General features: G+C 45.1%; 3 protein-coding genes and 3 long non-coding RNA genes across 14 annotated transcripts; 4 read left to right on the top strand and 2 right to left on the bottom strand.

Annotated features, from left to right (window-relative positions):
* The first annotated feature begins 713 nt into the window (after positions 1-713).
* LOC136190442 (uncharacterized) lies at positions 714-3,816 on the top strand. 4 transcript variants are annotated; one of them, XM_065978707.1, is made up of 11 exons: positions 714-1,221; positions 1,279-1,476; positions 1,530-1,673; positions 1,725-1,778; positions 1,839-1,984; positions 2,083-2,151; positions 2,211-2,584; positions 2,646-2,720; positions 2,786-3,034; positions 3,088-3,345; positions 3,408-3,816. In XM_065978707.1, exons 8-11 carry the CDS (start codon positions 2,672-2,674, stop codon positions 3,698-3,700), a joined length of 849 nt encoding a protein of 282 aa, XP_065834779.1. In that variant the 5' UTR covers positions 714-1,221; positions 1,279-1,476; positions 1,530-1,673; positions 1,725-1,778; positions 1,839-1,984; positions 2,083-2,151; positions 2,211-2,584; positions 2,646-2,671; the 3' UTR covers positions 3,701-3,816. The 4 variants fall into 4 exon arrangements, with proteins under 4 accessions (XP_065834779.1, XP_065834932.1, XP_065834858.1 ...); XM_065978860.1 differs by having other exon boundaries at positions 2,083-2,461; positions 2,514-2,584; XM_065978786.1 differs by having other exon boundaries at positions 1,839-2,175; positions 2,222-2,584.
* A 157-nt stretch (positions 3,817-3,973) lies between these two features.
* On the top strand, positions 3,974-8,639 carry LOC136196976 (contactin-5-like). 5 transcript variants are annotated; one of them, XM_065986665.1, is made up of 12 exons: positions 3,974-4,082; positions 4,147-4,322; positions 4,727-4,826; positions 4,890-4,926; positions 4,985-5,172; positions 5,226-5,749; positions 6,047-6,378; positions 6,439-6,711; positions 6,775-7,056; positions 7,111-7,425; positions 7,474-8,066; positions 8,153-8,639. In XM_065986665.1, the coding sequence occupies exons 7-11, from the start codon at positions 6,300-6,302 to the stop codon at positions 7,605-7,607; spliced, it is 1,083 nt and encodes a 360-aa protein (XP_065842737.1). In that variant the 5' UTR covers positions 3,974-4,082; positions 4,147-4,322; positions 4,727-4,826; positions 4,890-4,926; positions 4,985-5,172; positions 5,226-5,749; positions 6,047-6,299; the 3' UTR covers positions 7,608-8,066; positions 8,153-8,639. The 5 variants fall into 5 exon arrangements, with proteins under 5 accessions (XP_065842737.1, XP_065842731.1, XP_065842718.1 ...); XM_065986659.1 differs by having other exon boundaries at positions 4,890-5,172; positions 5,226-5,599; positions 5,665-5,749; XM_065986646.1 differs by having other exon boundaries at positions 4,890-5,172.
* On the bottom strand, positions 8,406-9,284 carry LOC136197054 (uncharacterized). The gene is made up of 3 exons (XR_010672367.1): positions 8,707-9,284; positions 8,634-8,648; positions 8,406-8,585 (listed from the first exon to the last, which is right to left on the bottom strand). It is a non-coding gene; the product is annotated as an uncharacterized lncRNA (long non-coding RNA).
* On the top strand, positions 9,284-12,160 carry LOC136196962 (uncharacterized). 2 transcript variants are annotated; one of them, XR_010672334.1, is made up of 5 exons: positions 9,284-9,676; positions 9,741-10,531; positions 10,937-11,096; positions 11,145-11,476; positions 11,538-12,160. XR_010672334.1 is itself a non-coding variant. In XM_065986632.1 (5 exons), exons 2-5 carry the CDS (start codon positions 10,202-10,204, stop codon positions 11,867-11,869), a joined length of 1,173 nt encoding a protein of 390 aa, XP_065842704.1. In that variant the 5' UTR covers positions 9,284-9,676; positions 9,741-10,201; the 3' UTR covers positions 11,870-12,160. The 2 variants fall into 2 exon arrangements, 1 of the variants encoding a protein (XP_065842704.1); XM_065986632.1 differs by having other exon boundaries at positions 9,741-10,550.
* Positions 12,161-12,265: 105 nt separating this feature from the next.
* On the top strand, positions 12,266-13,425 carry LOC136197048 (uncharacterized). The gene is made up of 3 exons (XR_010672364.1): positions 12,266-12,373; positions 12,439-12,613; positions 13,058-13,425. It is a non-coding gene; the product is annotated as an uncharacterized lncRNA (long non-coding RNA).
* Positions 13,397-14,240, bottom strand: LOC136197044 (uncharacterized). The gene is made up of 4 exons (XR_010672359.1): positions 14,220-14,240; positions 14,040-14,169; positions 13,874-13,987; positions 13,397-13,820 (listed from the first exon to the last, which is right to left on the bottom strand). It is a non-coding gene; the product is annotated as an uncharacterized lncRNA (long non-coding RNA).
* Between the last annotated feature and the right edge of the window lie 7 nt (positions 14,241-14,247).

The raw sequence follows: 14,247 nt of genomic DNA, 5'->3' as shown, positions 1-14,247 counted from the left end.
GGAAAAATCTTTCAAACTGAACAGAACGTCTTTGACTATGCGCAAATCTGGTTGAATTCCACTTTCATATATGGCATCGATGCGACGATGTCGGATCACGGATTGTATGGACTTATCGCTGATCACGTCGCCCCACGAATAAACGACAATAATAACTAGAAAAGATCGAATATAACGCGTGCAGGGCTCCCGGCCTGCACGTGCGACTACGCGTGACTGGCGCCCTTGCGCGCAGTCGACTCGCCTTACTCTTTCGAATGTCTCGCCGTTGAGGATTGCCGCCACAGAGCGGTATCGCTCCTTAAAAAAGCTATTCGACTTGTCCTTCTCCATGTAGACTATCGTGCGCGGCTCTCGCGGCAGCGCAAAGACGAAGAAGTCGTCGTATTCTTCGCCGAACGCCTCTCGGCTGTCGACGATCGCGAAATATTCCCATCGATCGCACGCGTAAACGACGACGACGTACTTGGGTTATAGTGAAGGACGTGTACTACCTATTCTTACGGCACTTTTTCCGTATTGAAATCGTCAAGACAATTTTAAAAATCGTCTAGACAATTTTTAAAATTGTCTTGACGATTTTTAAAATTGTCAAGTCAATTTTAAAAATTGTCAAGTCAATTTTAAAAATCGTCAAAGACGATTTCCTTATTATTATTATACGGGGTGCTACTGACGTAAAGTAAGTGCGCTACAAGGTAGTACACGTCCTCACGTCCTTCACTATAACCCGTCCTTGTCGTCCAGTATCCTCTCGAACTCCTTTTTGAGATCCTTTCGACCGATTTCGTCGTCGGAGACGATGACGATCCGCCTCGGCTACACGCATAGATATCTATGACTCCTCGCTTATCGTTCTTCAGCGGGTCTTCAGCGTCGTTGGGAGAAGAACGAGAGCTAGAGAACCAAGTGCGAGCCCGAAGAGGCGTCGACGGCGATACGTGCCCAAGTCTACGCGGGCACTTGGACCGCTCCTCGACGCGCCTCTCAAAGGCACGATACGAGTGGTATCGAATTTGCAAGACATTGTCGAAGAGCTTGCACCAGGCGGGGATGCTAGTAAAGCCGGGTCGCTCGAAAGGGCGACTATTGAAATTTCCAGCGAGCGAATTCCGCCATCTGTAGTCGTTTTCGTCGTCAATCCTCTGAATAATCCTCCACGTGCTTTTCTGAGAGATTTGAAGGGCGCTGTCGACAAAATGAAAGCTGAAGCAGGCATAGGTGAATTAATTTTTGTTTACAGCAGCAATCTCTGTACAGTTTATCTACTGGCGTTAGATGTGTTTGTTGTTGCAACGAGAAAAGATGAGCTGGATGAAGACGAAGAACGAGACATGAATTAGAGTTGGACTGGGCATCCGTCCAAGAGTTTCTGAGTCTCTGAGTCTCTGGACGCGGGAAGAGAGCTGCATGTACCGCTACATTCAGGCTGAGGCTCCCTTTCATGCACATCTTCATCGTCCGCGCTCCTACAAGGTAGACTGTAACTCAATTATTGGCACTGCGGCATGCTACGTATGCGCTGCCAGGAGAAGTTCGAAGTTCAAAGGTCGCATTGGCGATACCAAATTATCCTGAAAGATCCGCTGTTCACCGACGCTTTGTCTAATTGAGTGCACATACTGATTGGGAGATGCTTATTTATGTAAAGAACCTTGCTTTGCTTGATGCAGGTAAGCTGAAGAATAAAAGAGAGGCATTGAACTTGTTATTGTCAATGATAGGGGACCGGCACCTCCTAAGGCCTTGAAGGACACTTATATTTCTAGGACTACAGAGTAACCAATGTAGCACACTTACGAGACATTAAGTAATTATTGATTTTATAACGCATGTAGGGCTAAGATGCTTACAGTGAAACTGAAAGCACTACGGGACATTGTTGAGCTGAAGTGTCTTGGACGAGTCTTCTAGCCAGTTAACAGCCTTCTACTGTTCGACCACACGCCAAGAGTAAAGCCTGAATCGCCCTTGTTGTTACCAGGTCTGTCACCAGGCTAAACGGTATGTCCAGAGGGAAACCCTGGCTACCCGTCACTTTGCTTACGTCAGAACAATAAGACTAATCCTTGTCAATTTTAGTTGTCAGTTTACGCAGACCGCCAGCGTTCTTGTCTTTCTTTTAGTCTTCTTTTTCCAGTTTGACTTCAGGTTTGCAACTGATTGAAGGCCTGGGTAAATATCTAAAGCGATTTATTTCTGCGTGGCAGTTTTCCGGCAGGGTGTGTGACTGATGCCAATGTATCTGTGTCTATCTCCAAAACACCGGATAGTGCTTTGTATCACGGATTGTCTGTCCTTCTTACGTGCGATAGCACCATTGCCATTGAACAAATCTCTTGGCTTCGAAACAATGAAGAACTTCCGGAAAGCTGGTTTTCCTCTCGAAGACGAAGAAAAAGGCATGCCCTGCCTTCAAATCCTGATCATTTGCACCATCGAATGCTTCTAATTGCTCCTGGTGACTCCTAAAACGGAGACTACGCTTGCAAAATAAATGGCGCCTTTTGCAGTTCAAATATTAACGTTTTGTTCTCCAGCAGTAGCGGAATTTCATGGATTGTAATCTCTTCGGTGACTGTAGGTATGTCTACAATACCGGTAGGCATAATCCAAAGTAATATTAATTTTATTTGTATTACTAGGAATTGCTGGATTTGTACTTTTATTCATGCTCTGTTTTTGTTGTCCTTTTGATGATACCTCGCAAAAGTATATTGGTATGAACATACATACATACATGCATGGCATCATGCCGAAAATATTACTTAAATTATTACCGCAGATTTGATGACGTCGACGGTACATGATGTTAAGAGAAAGTATCCGTCAGTGTCTGACTTAGCTGATGATAGATCCGCAAGCGTACGCTTCGACAATTCTCGGACTGATTTCAGTACAGAAAGGAACAAAATGAAAGCAGGCAGAAAGATGGCGTGGGCTGAAAGTGTAGACGAGGAGGAGTACCAAAACGAGGAGAACGAGGAGGTTGAGTTCCTGAAGCGATCTGATTCAGAATTTGTTGATGCTGATGGTGAAGAAACAAAAATAGTTTTATCTAAGATTGCTATCAAAGCTTTGTTGCAGATTTCTGTCAGTATCAGAAGCTGGTTAAAGAGGTTGCCGAATTGGACCCTAACAAATGGCGGCAGAATCGCGGCCTTTTTTGGAAAAAACAATGGCTGGCAAAAATGAAGTCTACCCAAGAACGGCTAAAATTGGAAGACGCTCCTAGGGTCCCACGGTCATTATTTTCTGCCACTGAAAAGCAATTCAAAGTCATAATAAACAAGCTGGATCGCATAAGCGATCGCGTCGGCGCCACCGAGAAACCGTGCACTTACGGTTTGTACTGCACTCATTTTCTAGAGCAGAAGTTGATTGTTTTTTAATGTGCTTACATCTAGAAAGTCCTGTGGAAGATATACATCTCAGAATTGTTGCCAAGCTGGGATGTGATCGTTCTCTAAGTATTGCTACTGCTCTTCTTAGAATTACCATTGTGGAGGTAAATGATCACATATCCCATGCGCAGACAAATTTCGAGAAACTGTTGGCGCTGCTTGAAGCTTGGAGGAGAAAGGACGGAGACGAGGCAACTGTTAACAGGTTGCTTAAGGTATGTGAAGAGGTGCAGATTGCGGGCTCTGTCGAGAAGGAAATGAAACTACAAGGCTGCATGCCTGATAAAACAGCCTGAAAAGTTTAGAGGTCATCTTTCTCTTTTTGTTGTTGTTTATATTAGGCTATCTGTTTGTCTTTTTTGTATGGATTTTCATTGTTGTAGTTGCTCTGCTGCAGGCCAGCTGGGTTGTGTTCAGGTTTTGTGTCTGTTTCATTTAATTTTATTACAATTTTTATAGAACATACGAGCCAGGCCGTACCTTGAGAAGTTGCTCTAGCACCAGCAAGGGTTAATTGGATGATGGTAGATTAAATTTTTGTTTTAGGCGTGGTCATTTTCATACGGGTCACGGGAAGTGCTGCTTGCTGCTTCGAGCCTTCGATGCCGTTCTCCAGGTTTGTTGGCTATTTCCTGCTTAAAGAACAGTTTTCTGGAAGGCGCGAGTTTGTCTTTCGATGTGAGTCTTCTTCGAAAGAGGCGCTGGGTCCCCTTGGAGGCGTCAGATGTTCTCTTTTATCTAGGTAGGCCTAGTCTTGCTCTCCACTTGCTCTCCGGTTGCCTGCTGTGACTGGATGGACAAGAAGACGGTCAAAGATTGGCTGCGGTTCGGGGAAAGCGATGCACCTAGCGGTAAACGAACGGCGTTTCTTGTCACGCGCTTCGAGCAGCGCGCCTTTCCTCTGGCGTCTTCGACACGGTTTGTTTGCGTCTTTTTGGGGGTCTGCGACTTGTTCACGTCGCTTCATGACCTGTAGGGCTCCCTTTTAGAGTTTCGTACTCGTTCTTCTATATACGTTGTAAAGCGCGATTTCCGCTGCTCTAAAAGCTTTTACCCATCTTATGTTCCTGCTCTTGCAATCGCGTGCCGCGTACTTCACTTTTTACTTGAAAAAAGTGGGTTGGACCCGCTTCTTCGTCTGTGAGAAATGACCATTTATCAATACATGTAACTTGAAACAATCTACTTAATTCGAATGCCCTATTTTATATAGTCTGTGTAGCTCCTCGTAGTTTATTGCTGCGTCCTGCGCCCAATTTTTCCAACTGCATGGGGTGCGTCCATAAACTCGATACATTGTCACAAGCTCTTCTTCGTTTTAGGCCACGACGTTCAAGCTATGACGACGACAAGAGCACCAGAGCATTTTGCTGAGGCCCGACATTCCTTGACTCGCGAGGACTTCCAACGCAAGCGGAATTGGTAAGGCCACTCCTGATGATGTTGGCGTTAGGCTATATGTATGCGTGTGGGAATGAATCTAAGGAGCGTCTCTGATTATGGATGAAAATTCCGAACGCAGGCGAAGACAACAAACCCTTTTTGACCGACGAGATTTTACAATTACTCTGTCCCGACAGACGAAATCAAACGAATCGCGGAAGAAAAGGTCGAATTTTACAAGAATAACAGCCACTTGGGAACGGCAGAGGAAACGAAACCTCACATCGTTTTAATACAGTTTGGAGCGCCGAATATTCCACGCAGCTGCTCAAACAACTTCCGGCTATAAACAGTGCTCTACTTGCTGCTAAACGACTCCGGGGAGGTATGCATTCTACCCTGAATTGATCAGTGGCATCTTTGTGCATTTTTACCTAGATTTCAAGTTTTACCTTGTTTTCACCTTCGGTGATGCTCTCGAGAAGAAAGAAAAAAAGAAGCTGGAAAAGGATGTGGTTGTCAGTGTACCAAGCTTGAAGGACAGTGTGTTTTTTGTGAGCAACTGCATCGCTGGTCAAAAATTCAAAGTGGAGCACCGACTAAAGGTGATACGAGTTTTCTAAGTAATTCTAGGTGGATACAAACCACACGAAGACGGCGAAATCACAGCGAAATTTCCGATGAAATCGATGCAGCTGCGCCTGACGAAGAGCAGAACAGAACGCACTTTCTGCGTGTTCTAGGAAACGTTCTCGGGGTTGCGTCGTTGCCAGTGGTTCGAAATAGCAAGTGAATTATCGGAGGGATCTGATGTATGACTAGAAAGCGAAAATCGACTACTATCAGTGCGCACAAGCATTTTTAAATAATCATTTAGCTATGAAGAAATTCTCAAGATTTTCTGCAAAACCTGCTACAGATGGTACTGTACAGCGTACTGACCCGGACGCTCAAAGGGTTGCGTATGCATATATTAACGGGGTCTCGACCCCAGCTGACACTACGTTGTAGACCCCGCTTGAGCCCAAAACCCGTTTTGAGAGGTATCGAGATCGGTCTCGAGAGTCGGAAACGTCTCTACACTCAGCCTAAGACCTTCTCGAGACTCCGCCTGACGTCTCGAGATCGGCCTACGCGCAGAAATTTGCATTTGTTAAGCTGCCTTTGTATTTAGGTTGCTTCCGAAAATCCTTGACGTCATAATTGCGTTAGGTCTCGAGACCCCCGTAAACAACTCGCAAGCTGACACTACGTTGTAGACCCCGCCTGAGCCCAAAACCCGTTTTGAGAGGTATCGAGATCGGTCTCGAGAGTCGGAAACGTCTCTAGACTCAGCCTAAGACCTTCTCGAGACTCCGCCTGACGTCTCGAGATCGGCCTACGCGCAGAAATTTGAATTTGTTAAGCTGCCTTTGCCTTAGTATTTAGATCGCTTCCAAAAATCCTTGACGTCAGTTAGGTCTCGAGACCCCCGTAAACAAGTCACTTCATCGTTGCCAAAAATTTAGCGTGATGAAACGAATCTTCCTCGTCCACATTTGCGGCGTTTTTCTTCTAATCCCGAGCGCGCAAGCTGATCTCGCGACCTGTGGTTAGTATATACTTCGCGTACCTTCTTTCTCTTATCATATTATATTTGGACTGGTCACAGGTAGCTCTGTGTCACTGGGAAATAAGCCAATTGTTCATTACCAAATTGCGAATGATAGTGTCAGTCTGAACTCCGCTCCAGACTACAACGGTAGCGATCCCATTGAGCCTATTGTTCGCTGGTACAGAAACGGACGCTTGATTGCGGCAAACAAACGCCTCATTACCTTCATCGTTGATTCGAGAGAAAACGGTAGCACGTATCGTTTTACTGTCAGCGAATTTCGGGGTAGTGTGATTTTCGAGAGCGAGAACGCATCCTTGATTGTGGGAGGTACGTACAGTATCTATTGGGCAGGGGTCCAGCGGATTGCATTGTTTTTCGCGTTCTTATTAGAAATTCCTCGCTTGGAGCTGTTAAGCGGACGACGTCTTTCGTTCAGAGAAACGTCGAACGATACACTGATAATTCGACTCGACGTCTCGGGCGTTCCTCGTCCGACACTTCGGGTCGTGAGGCCCCAGAACAGGTCTCACGTCGTTAGTTCGGCAAAATTTGAGATTAGGTCAAATGCGATTCATGTGCGAGGACTTTCGCTTGAGGACTGGGGAGACTATGAAGTGATCGCATCGAGTTGCCTGGGAAACGCCATGATTAATATAAGCGTTCAAATCTTGGGTTAGATTGCATGGGAAATATCGTTGAGAAGAACTAACGTTGATTGTTTGACAGGCGGTGTTGACCTGACGAACTTGACCGATACCACCAAGACAGTATTCTGTTCCAAAAACGTCGAGTTTATCTGCTCAGCGGTGGCGTATCCTAAGCCATATATAGAGTGGGTTTGGAGCGAGACGTTGCTGCGTGACGGAAGGTACGGTATTACCGAGAAAAGCGTCATATCTCCGAATAGTCACAGACATAAGATAATGTCTACTTTGAAAATTACCGGCGTAGAAAGAGAGGATAACAAGAGAGGTCTTATACGCTGCAAATCAAAGAAAGGCATTGAGGAAACCAGTGTAGGCTTTCAACTAAACGTGCTCTGTAAGAGTCAGTAGCCCCTAAATCAAGTAATCCTTTCCATTATTGCAGGTACGCCAAGTGCGTGTAGCGTTCACTTTGTACAGCTTACAAATGATACTATAGTGGCCAACATTGAACATCCCACTCCGTCACTCGTCTTCGAGTCTTGGTCTATGCCTTTTTTGATGAACAATCATCACTGATATCTAATTATACCTACGGCCTTGATCAGGAATTTATCAAGCTTAAACACCTGGCGTCTAGTAGCAAGTTTCAATTTTTGTGCCAGGCCAGGAACGTATTGGGGTATGGTGACGTGGGAAAATTCGACGCACAAACACTTGGTAAGCCTCAGTCGAGCGTGCGCGTCAACGTTAGCCAGAGCAACTGCACGTCAGCAACTCTTGAATTCCATTCAGAAACAGTCAGCGTCAATAATCAAATTCGATATGAAGTGCTTTATGGATTATCCGGGAGTCAAAACAAGGATAACAGCACATTTTCAGTGACAAGCACGATCACAGAAAGATCTTGCTGTCCTGCGACGATGCTCTTCAATCTCAAAAAGAATACAAAGTATGCAGCAGTAGTTAGAGAGCTGAACGTGTACGGTGCGGGAGGGTTTTCAGATCCCGTGTATTTTGAGACGCTTTGCGTTGAAGGTGAGAACAATTTACCCATACAGTACTGTAGCGACAATTAGTGAATAATTGCAATAACTAACGACTCTCTCTCTCTTTCTTTGTAGACGCTGGAATGCCTGCCTGGCAGATAGCTACTATTGCGGCAATCTGCTGTTCTGTTATTCCAGCAGCTATAGTCATCGCGTGCTTAAAAACAAAGAATTCAATTATTATCAATTTTGTCAAGTTAGTGAAGAATGCCTTTCGCAGAAGGAGCTGCAATACTCGGGCAGAGAAAACTGACGGAATGCAGGACGGAGACTCGGTCAGAAAGGAGTTTTTGTGTGCCTTATCAAGCATTCTCGATGATTCATCGCCGTCAAAGGTTAGAGAACGACTTAGGCAAGTAATCTCATGTACGCCAGAAAGCAAAGAATCAAGTGTTTAGTACACCTGATAAAAATTGACCAGTCTTGTCACGTGCACACAGACATTAGCATTTGAAAAAACTGCCACACAATCTGTTCACGACTTGGTGGAAAAGACGTGCTTCATTTTCTATCACACTAACGTTAGTAAAAAACACAAAGAAATATTCAAACAAACCGAAAACATTCTTCCCTACAAGAAACAAGGCCTTCGCTCAGTAAAGAATATAGTAACCGTAGGTATTCGAAACCTTGGAAAATTTCATTTGAAAAGTTTCCCCCGGGACCCTTTTCTGCTCGCTATTAAAAGAAAAATCTTTCAAACTAAACAGTACGTCTTGGAATATGCGCAAATCCGGTTGAATTCCACTTTCATATATGGCATCGATGCGACGACGTCGGATGAACTTATCGCTGATCGCGTCCACGAATACGACAATAATAACTAGAAAAGATCGGATATAACGCGTGCAGGGCTCCCTGCACGTGCGACTACGCGTGACTGGCGCCCTCTTTCGAATGGCCTCGCTGTTGAAGATTGCCGCCACAGAGCGGTATCGCTGCTTGATCTCCTTAAATTTAAAAAAGCTATTCGACTTGTCCTTCTCCGTGTAGATTATCGTGCGCGGCTCTCGCGGCAGCGCAAAGACGAAGAAGTCGTCGTATTCTTCGCCGAACGCCTCTCGGCTGTCGACGATCGATCCTCTCGAACTCCTTTTTGACATCCTTTCTACCGATTTCGTCGTCAGAGACGATGACGATCGGCGCGCGCCACGCTGCCCGTCGCGACTCCCGTCGCGTAGACAGCATAGATATCTATGACTCCTCGCTTATCGCTTATCGTTCTCGCTCGTATCGTTCTTCAGCGTCGTTGGGGGAAGAGCGAGAGCTAGAGAACCAAGTGCGAGCCCGAAGAGGCGTCGGTGACTTTTCTCGATACGTGCGGGCTTCCCAAGTACGTTGGCGCTGGACCGCTCCACACGCCTCTCAGAGGCACGATACGAGTGGGATCGAATTTGCAAGGCATTGTCGAAGAGCTTGTACCAGGCGGGGATGCCAGTAAAGCCGGGTCGCTCGAAAAGGCGACTATTGAAATTTCCATCGAGCGAATTCCGCCACCTGTAGTCGTTTTCGTCGTCAATCCTCTGAATAATCCTCCACGTGCTTTTCTGAGAGATTTGAAGCGTGCTGTCGACAAAATGAAAGCTGAAGCAGGCATAGGTGAGCTCGGGTGGAGTTTTACAGCTATCTCTGTATTTTATCTACTGGTATCTACTGGCGTTAGATGTGTTTGTTGTTGCAACGAGAAAAGATGAGCTTGATGAAGACGAAGGACGAGATGAAAAGATCGACACGCTCAAGCGGGAGATAAGGAATGCAGGTTAAAAGCGATGAAAAATTTATCTTCACGTCCAACTACATTAGAGAAGGCGAAAAGAGTGACAAGGACGGCTACCCAGTTCAAAAGCAGAAGCTTCTTGTTGAAGCTTTTAGAGTCATATCTAAAAGAACTTCCATGTCACTTCAAAAGTGACAATGTGTTCCACGATCGCTGCTTACATGCAAAGATCAGACGTAATGTTGAGAGTAGATGATGCGTGATGACTTGGACAGAAAGCAAGTTAACGTTACACAGAAGTCTCGAACTGTGGCGTAGTACTTACAGTATTTCCACAGAAATCTGTGTTTTTATTGCATAGATCACATGACTTTCAGTTTCAAAGTCCGCATTCCGTCTGAAATCACATGACTTTCCGTTTCAAGGTCCGCATTTTTACTGGTATATCTGTTCTTTTGTCCATGGCGGATCCTCGGTGGAGCAGTAAACTTCTACCTTGTTTCGACAACGTCGTTGAACTTACCAGCGGCCTTGACGAGGCACTGTTTGACAAACTTTTAGCAAAGCACCTTCTCAGCGGAGATGACTACGAAAAACTTCGTGCGATGACGAGACAGGAAGGAAAGACCAGCGCAACGAGGGAGATGATCCAGCGGCTGACTAAAAGACCCACGCCAGCGTATGAGCGTTTCTGCGAAGCGCTTCATGAGGTCGAAGGAGGAAAAGCGGTTCTCAAGGTACTTGAAGCGACTTTCGGTTAGTACAATTTTATATAGCCACGAAACCCTGACGCAGACCAAGCGGTAAAATCCAGTAAGCAACGTAGTTGAAAATTGTAGATAGGGTCTCACTGTTTTAATTAAAGCGGGATTTTGTACGCACATTATCTACATTGAATAGAAAGGCCCTAAAACACAGACTTTTCACGTCTGAGCCCTAGAACAGATTGCTATTGCGCGTCCTAATAATTACTGCTGAGAGGACTTGTATAATGTCTATCTGACTTGTCTTTCTGCCTAGGTTAGTCATATCAGTTTCAATTATTCTAATCGCAATTTAGAAATGATAAACTTAAAGACTAATAAGGCTTGCATGTTAGATCAAACGCGGCTAAATAATTGCTAAATATAGTGTACTTTTAGCCATTCTGCCTGATGCCATATTCCACAATGTTCTTCCTAAATCTCTGCAAGCAATGAATTCATGTCAAATGAAAAACTTACGTTCAAAGGGTGTGACCCTGTCAAATGATAGGAGGAAAATAAAATTGACCCATTATCTGCCATTTGTGAAAGGACCAGTGTAAAGATCAAACTTACTCTATGATATGATTTATGTTTGAATCTCTAGACGAGACGGTGTTCATACTTTTCTCAAGTTCATAGAGATAGTCAATCCCGAATCTACAGATGCCGTTTCTCAGATTATTACGTGCTTGACGCCCGACACGTTTTTATCCGTTCAGGAAGATGATGTATCAACGCAACTAAGGATTCTTTTTGAAGGACTTTGTCAATTTCTAAATTTGAAGACATTAGCCGATCTCCTGGAAATAGCAGAGAAGGAAATTGAAGCAATTTCTACTGAGGGAGAGCAACTACAATACGTTTTCAAACGTTTCTTTGCACGTGAACGTTTAGACGAGGCAGAACTGTGTATAGCAGCAGCAGCAAAAAAGGCGGGTATGTGTATGCAGCTTTATGCGTGTACATGTATACGTATTTATATATTTTAAACAATTAGGTGTTATTGATGCAAACAGACGTCCCGAGCCCTCGGAACTCCTCGAGTTGTGCAAGTCAGTTGACGTTCATAGAAATTGGCATCATATTGCTCATTTATTGGGAATGGACAAAAGCAGAGTTGCCGTCATTGGCAGCTCACACGAGAACGTCCAAGAACAAGCCTATGGGGCGTTATGTGAATGCGTTGAAAATCCGCAAGTCGAAATCACATTTGTCCGTTTGTGTTATGTGCTAGAGCATCAGTGCGGCCGGCATTTACAGGATATTCTGAGAGCCGCAATACGTCTGCTTTGGTGGCTTTCAGCTGCAATGCGCTACATGAAGGATTGATTACACATGTTAGTACTACTACAAGGAACAGCAAACGACAACTACAAAAGCTAAACTTGTAACCAAGTCTGGTGTTGTTATGCTTATCTACTTATATACGTAATTTGTGTCGTGGCGACTGCTAGACTGGCAAATTGAGCCTGTTAGTTCAGCAGTAGTCACTGGAAGTGTGTTTTTGTCTGTACTGTTTTTGAGATTCAGTGATGTCACGGCGAGTTGATTCTCTGTACTCAGTGTACTGCATGCTTGCATAAGTACAGCAGCATTGACTACGAGCACTAGAAAACTGAATTTTTTATGCTAGTCACTTTGATCGAATTTTTTTCCATGGTACTGTAGATTAATTAATTAAATTTTTGTTTTAGGCGTGGTCCAGAAGCATTTTCATACGGGTCACGGAAAGTGCTGCTTGCTGCTTCGAGCCTTCGCTGCCGTTTCTCCAGGTTTGTTGGCTATTTCCTGCTAAAGAACAATTTTCTGGAAGGCGCGAGTTTGTCTTTCGACGTGAGTCTTCTTCGAAAGAGGCGCTGGGTCCCCTTGGCGTCAGATGTTCTCTTTTCTCTCGGTAGGCCTAGTCTTGCTCTCCACTTGCTCTCCGATTGCTCGCTGTAACTGGACGGTCAGGAAAACGGTCAAGGATTGGCTGCGGTTCGTGAAAGCGATGCACCTACCGCGGTAAACGAACGGCGTTTCTTGTCACGCGCTTCGCGAGCAGCTCGCCTTTCCTCTGGCGTCTTCGACACGGTTTGTTTGCTATCGAACGGCATTTTTGGGTCTTTTTGTGGGGTCTGCGACTTGTTCACGTCGCTTCATGACCTGGCGGGCTCCCTTTTAGAGGTTACGTACTCTATACACGTTGTAAAGCGCAATTTTCGCTGCTCTAAAAGCTCTTTTACCCACCTTATGTCCCAGTTCTTGCAATCGCGTGCCGCGTACTTCACTTTTTACATGAAAAAAAAGTGGACTGGGTCCGCTTCTACGTCTGTGAGAAATGACCGTTTATCAAAAACTTGAAACAATCTATCTAATTCGAACATGTTATTTTATACACTTGTTTTTACGTATTCCGACTGTTTCTCGCAGTCTGTGTAGCTCCTCGTAGTTTATTGCTGCGTCCTGCGCCCAATTTTTCCAACTGGGGTGCGTCCATAAACTCGATACATTGTCACAAGCTCGTCTTCGTTTTAGGCCACGACGTTCAAGCTATGACGACGACAAGAGCACGAGAGCGTTTTGCTGAGGCAAAAGTCTACGCCGAGCTTGTTTCGACCACGCAGGGCCAGGGAAGTGAAGCCGCAGAGACATCGCTTTTGTATGTCTTTTACTGCATGAGAGACTGGCAGAAGATAAAGCAGACGCAGTAGATAGGCGCACAACATGATTGACACGTTTTGTCTCCTCGACGGACGCTAGGAGGGTAGCTCAGGTAGTAGGCGTACGTTAGAGGAATAGATAGGCTAGTTTAGGTTAGTTAGGACACCGGCGGGGTGACACCCGCGCGTGTTGCCGCCGCCATGGAGAAAAGGGTAGAGTATAGAAATTTTATTTCAATAAAAAGAAAAAAACGAACAGCCCTCTCCCTCTTCATGCGCGGGCAGTTTTTGTTCGCGGGGTCTTGCCCAGGACCCCGGAGCAGTTTTTGTTCACGGGGTCGTGCCCAGGACCCCGGAGCAGTTTATGATGTCATGCCCAGGACATTCCTACGGAGAAGCAATGAAAATTACAGAAGGGCACGTTAGTACAGCTGCACCTTGATATAGTGATCCTTGACGTTTCTTCGCCCTTGTTCAAGAGGTAAACATCTCCGTTCAACACCAAGCTACCTAATTAGACTTACACATTTTGTGCTTCCAATTTTTAACCATTGTGTATCATCAGTGTAATTAATTAATTAAACCACTCCCTGTGCAGTGCATTTGAACAACCAAGAGAGCAGCGAAGCAATACGGAACTAAAAGGAAAGAGACGGTAAATTTCATTTTCGCAAAATTAGAAATGAAATACCTGATTTGTTGAAAATCATAATACACACATCACTGAAAGTCAGCGACATAAAATAAGATATGAGAACAGCGGTTGTAAGAATAGTCTGCCAAAACACTGACTGTCAAGAGAACGCTAACAAAAACGTTAGTGACACCAAAAAAAGAAAGCGCATGCGTTGGGTCACCTTGCGTTGAGTAAACGACTCGGAACAACTGAATGCATGATAGGAAACATGGAGGGAGAGGCGTTTTAGGGAAAAGGTGGGAGTTCAACCAGCTCCCTTGAAGAAATTGCGTCGACCGATCCAAAAGAGACTATTGACGTTATTACGAGCTCGAAATCGCGTGCTGGGGTACGTACTCACAGCGTTGGCCGCAAAGAAGAGCTCTCCA

Source organism: Oscarella lobularis, chromosome 1 (genome assembly GCF_947507565.1).
Source record: "Oscarella lobularis chromosome 1, ooOscLobu1.1, whole genome shotgun sequence".
Classification (NCBI taxonomy): domain Eukaryota; kingdom Metazoa; phylum Porifera; class Homoscleromorpha; order Homosclerophorida; family Oscarellidae; genus Oscarella; species Oscarella lobularis.
Note: the sequence above shows the minus strand (reverse complement) of the source record. Positions and strands in the feature narration are given on the sequence as shown.

What these genes read in the sequence shown, in the direction of transcription:
- LOC136190442 (XM_065978707.1), top strand. Translation starts at nt 2,672, where the DNA reads ATGCTCTGTTTTTGTTGTCCTTTTGATGATACCTCGCAAAAGTATATT. An exon ending in TACCTCGCAAAAGTATATTG is followed by an intron (nt 2,721 to 2,785) that starts GTATGAACATAC and finishes TTATTACCGCAG; the next exon opens with ATTTGATGACGTCGACGGTA. An exon ending in CGAGAAACCGTGCACTTACG is followed by an intron (nt 3,346 to 3,407) that starts GTTTGTACTGCA and finishes GCTTACATCTAG; the next exon opens with AAAGTCCTGTGGAAGATATA.
- LOC136196962 (XM_065986632.1), top strand. Translation starts at nt 10,202, where the DNA reads ATGACTTTCCGTTTCAAGGTCCGCATTTTTACTGGTATATCTGTTCTT. An exon ending in GGTACTTGAAGCGACTTTCG is followed by an intron (nt 10,551 to 10,936) that starts GTTAGTACAATT and finishes GTGTACTTTTAG; the next exon opens with CCATTCTGCCTGATGCCATA. An exon ending in CCATTTGTGAAAGGACCAGT is followed by an intron (nt 11,097 to 11,144) that starts GTAAAGATCAAA and finishes TTGAATCTCTAG; the next exon opens with ACGAGACGGTGTTCATACTT.
- LOC136196976 (XM_065986665.1), top strand. Translation starts at nt 6,300, where the DNA reads ATGAAACGAATCTTCCTCGTCCACATTTGCGGCGTTTTTCTTCTAATC. An exon ending in AGCTGATCTCGCGACCTGTG is followed by an intron (nt 6,379 to 6,438) that starts GTTAGTATATAC and finishes GACTGGTCACAG; the next exon opens with GTAGCTCTGTGTCACTGGGA. An exon ending in CTTTCAACTAAACGTGCTCT is followed by an intron (nt 7,426 to 7,473) that starts GTAAGAGTCAGT and finishes CCATTATTGCAG; the next exon opens with GTACGCCAAGTGCGTGTAGC.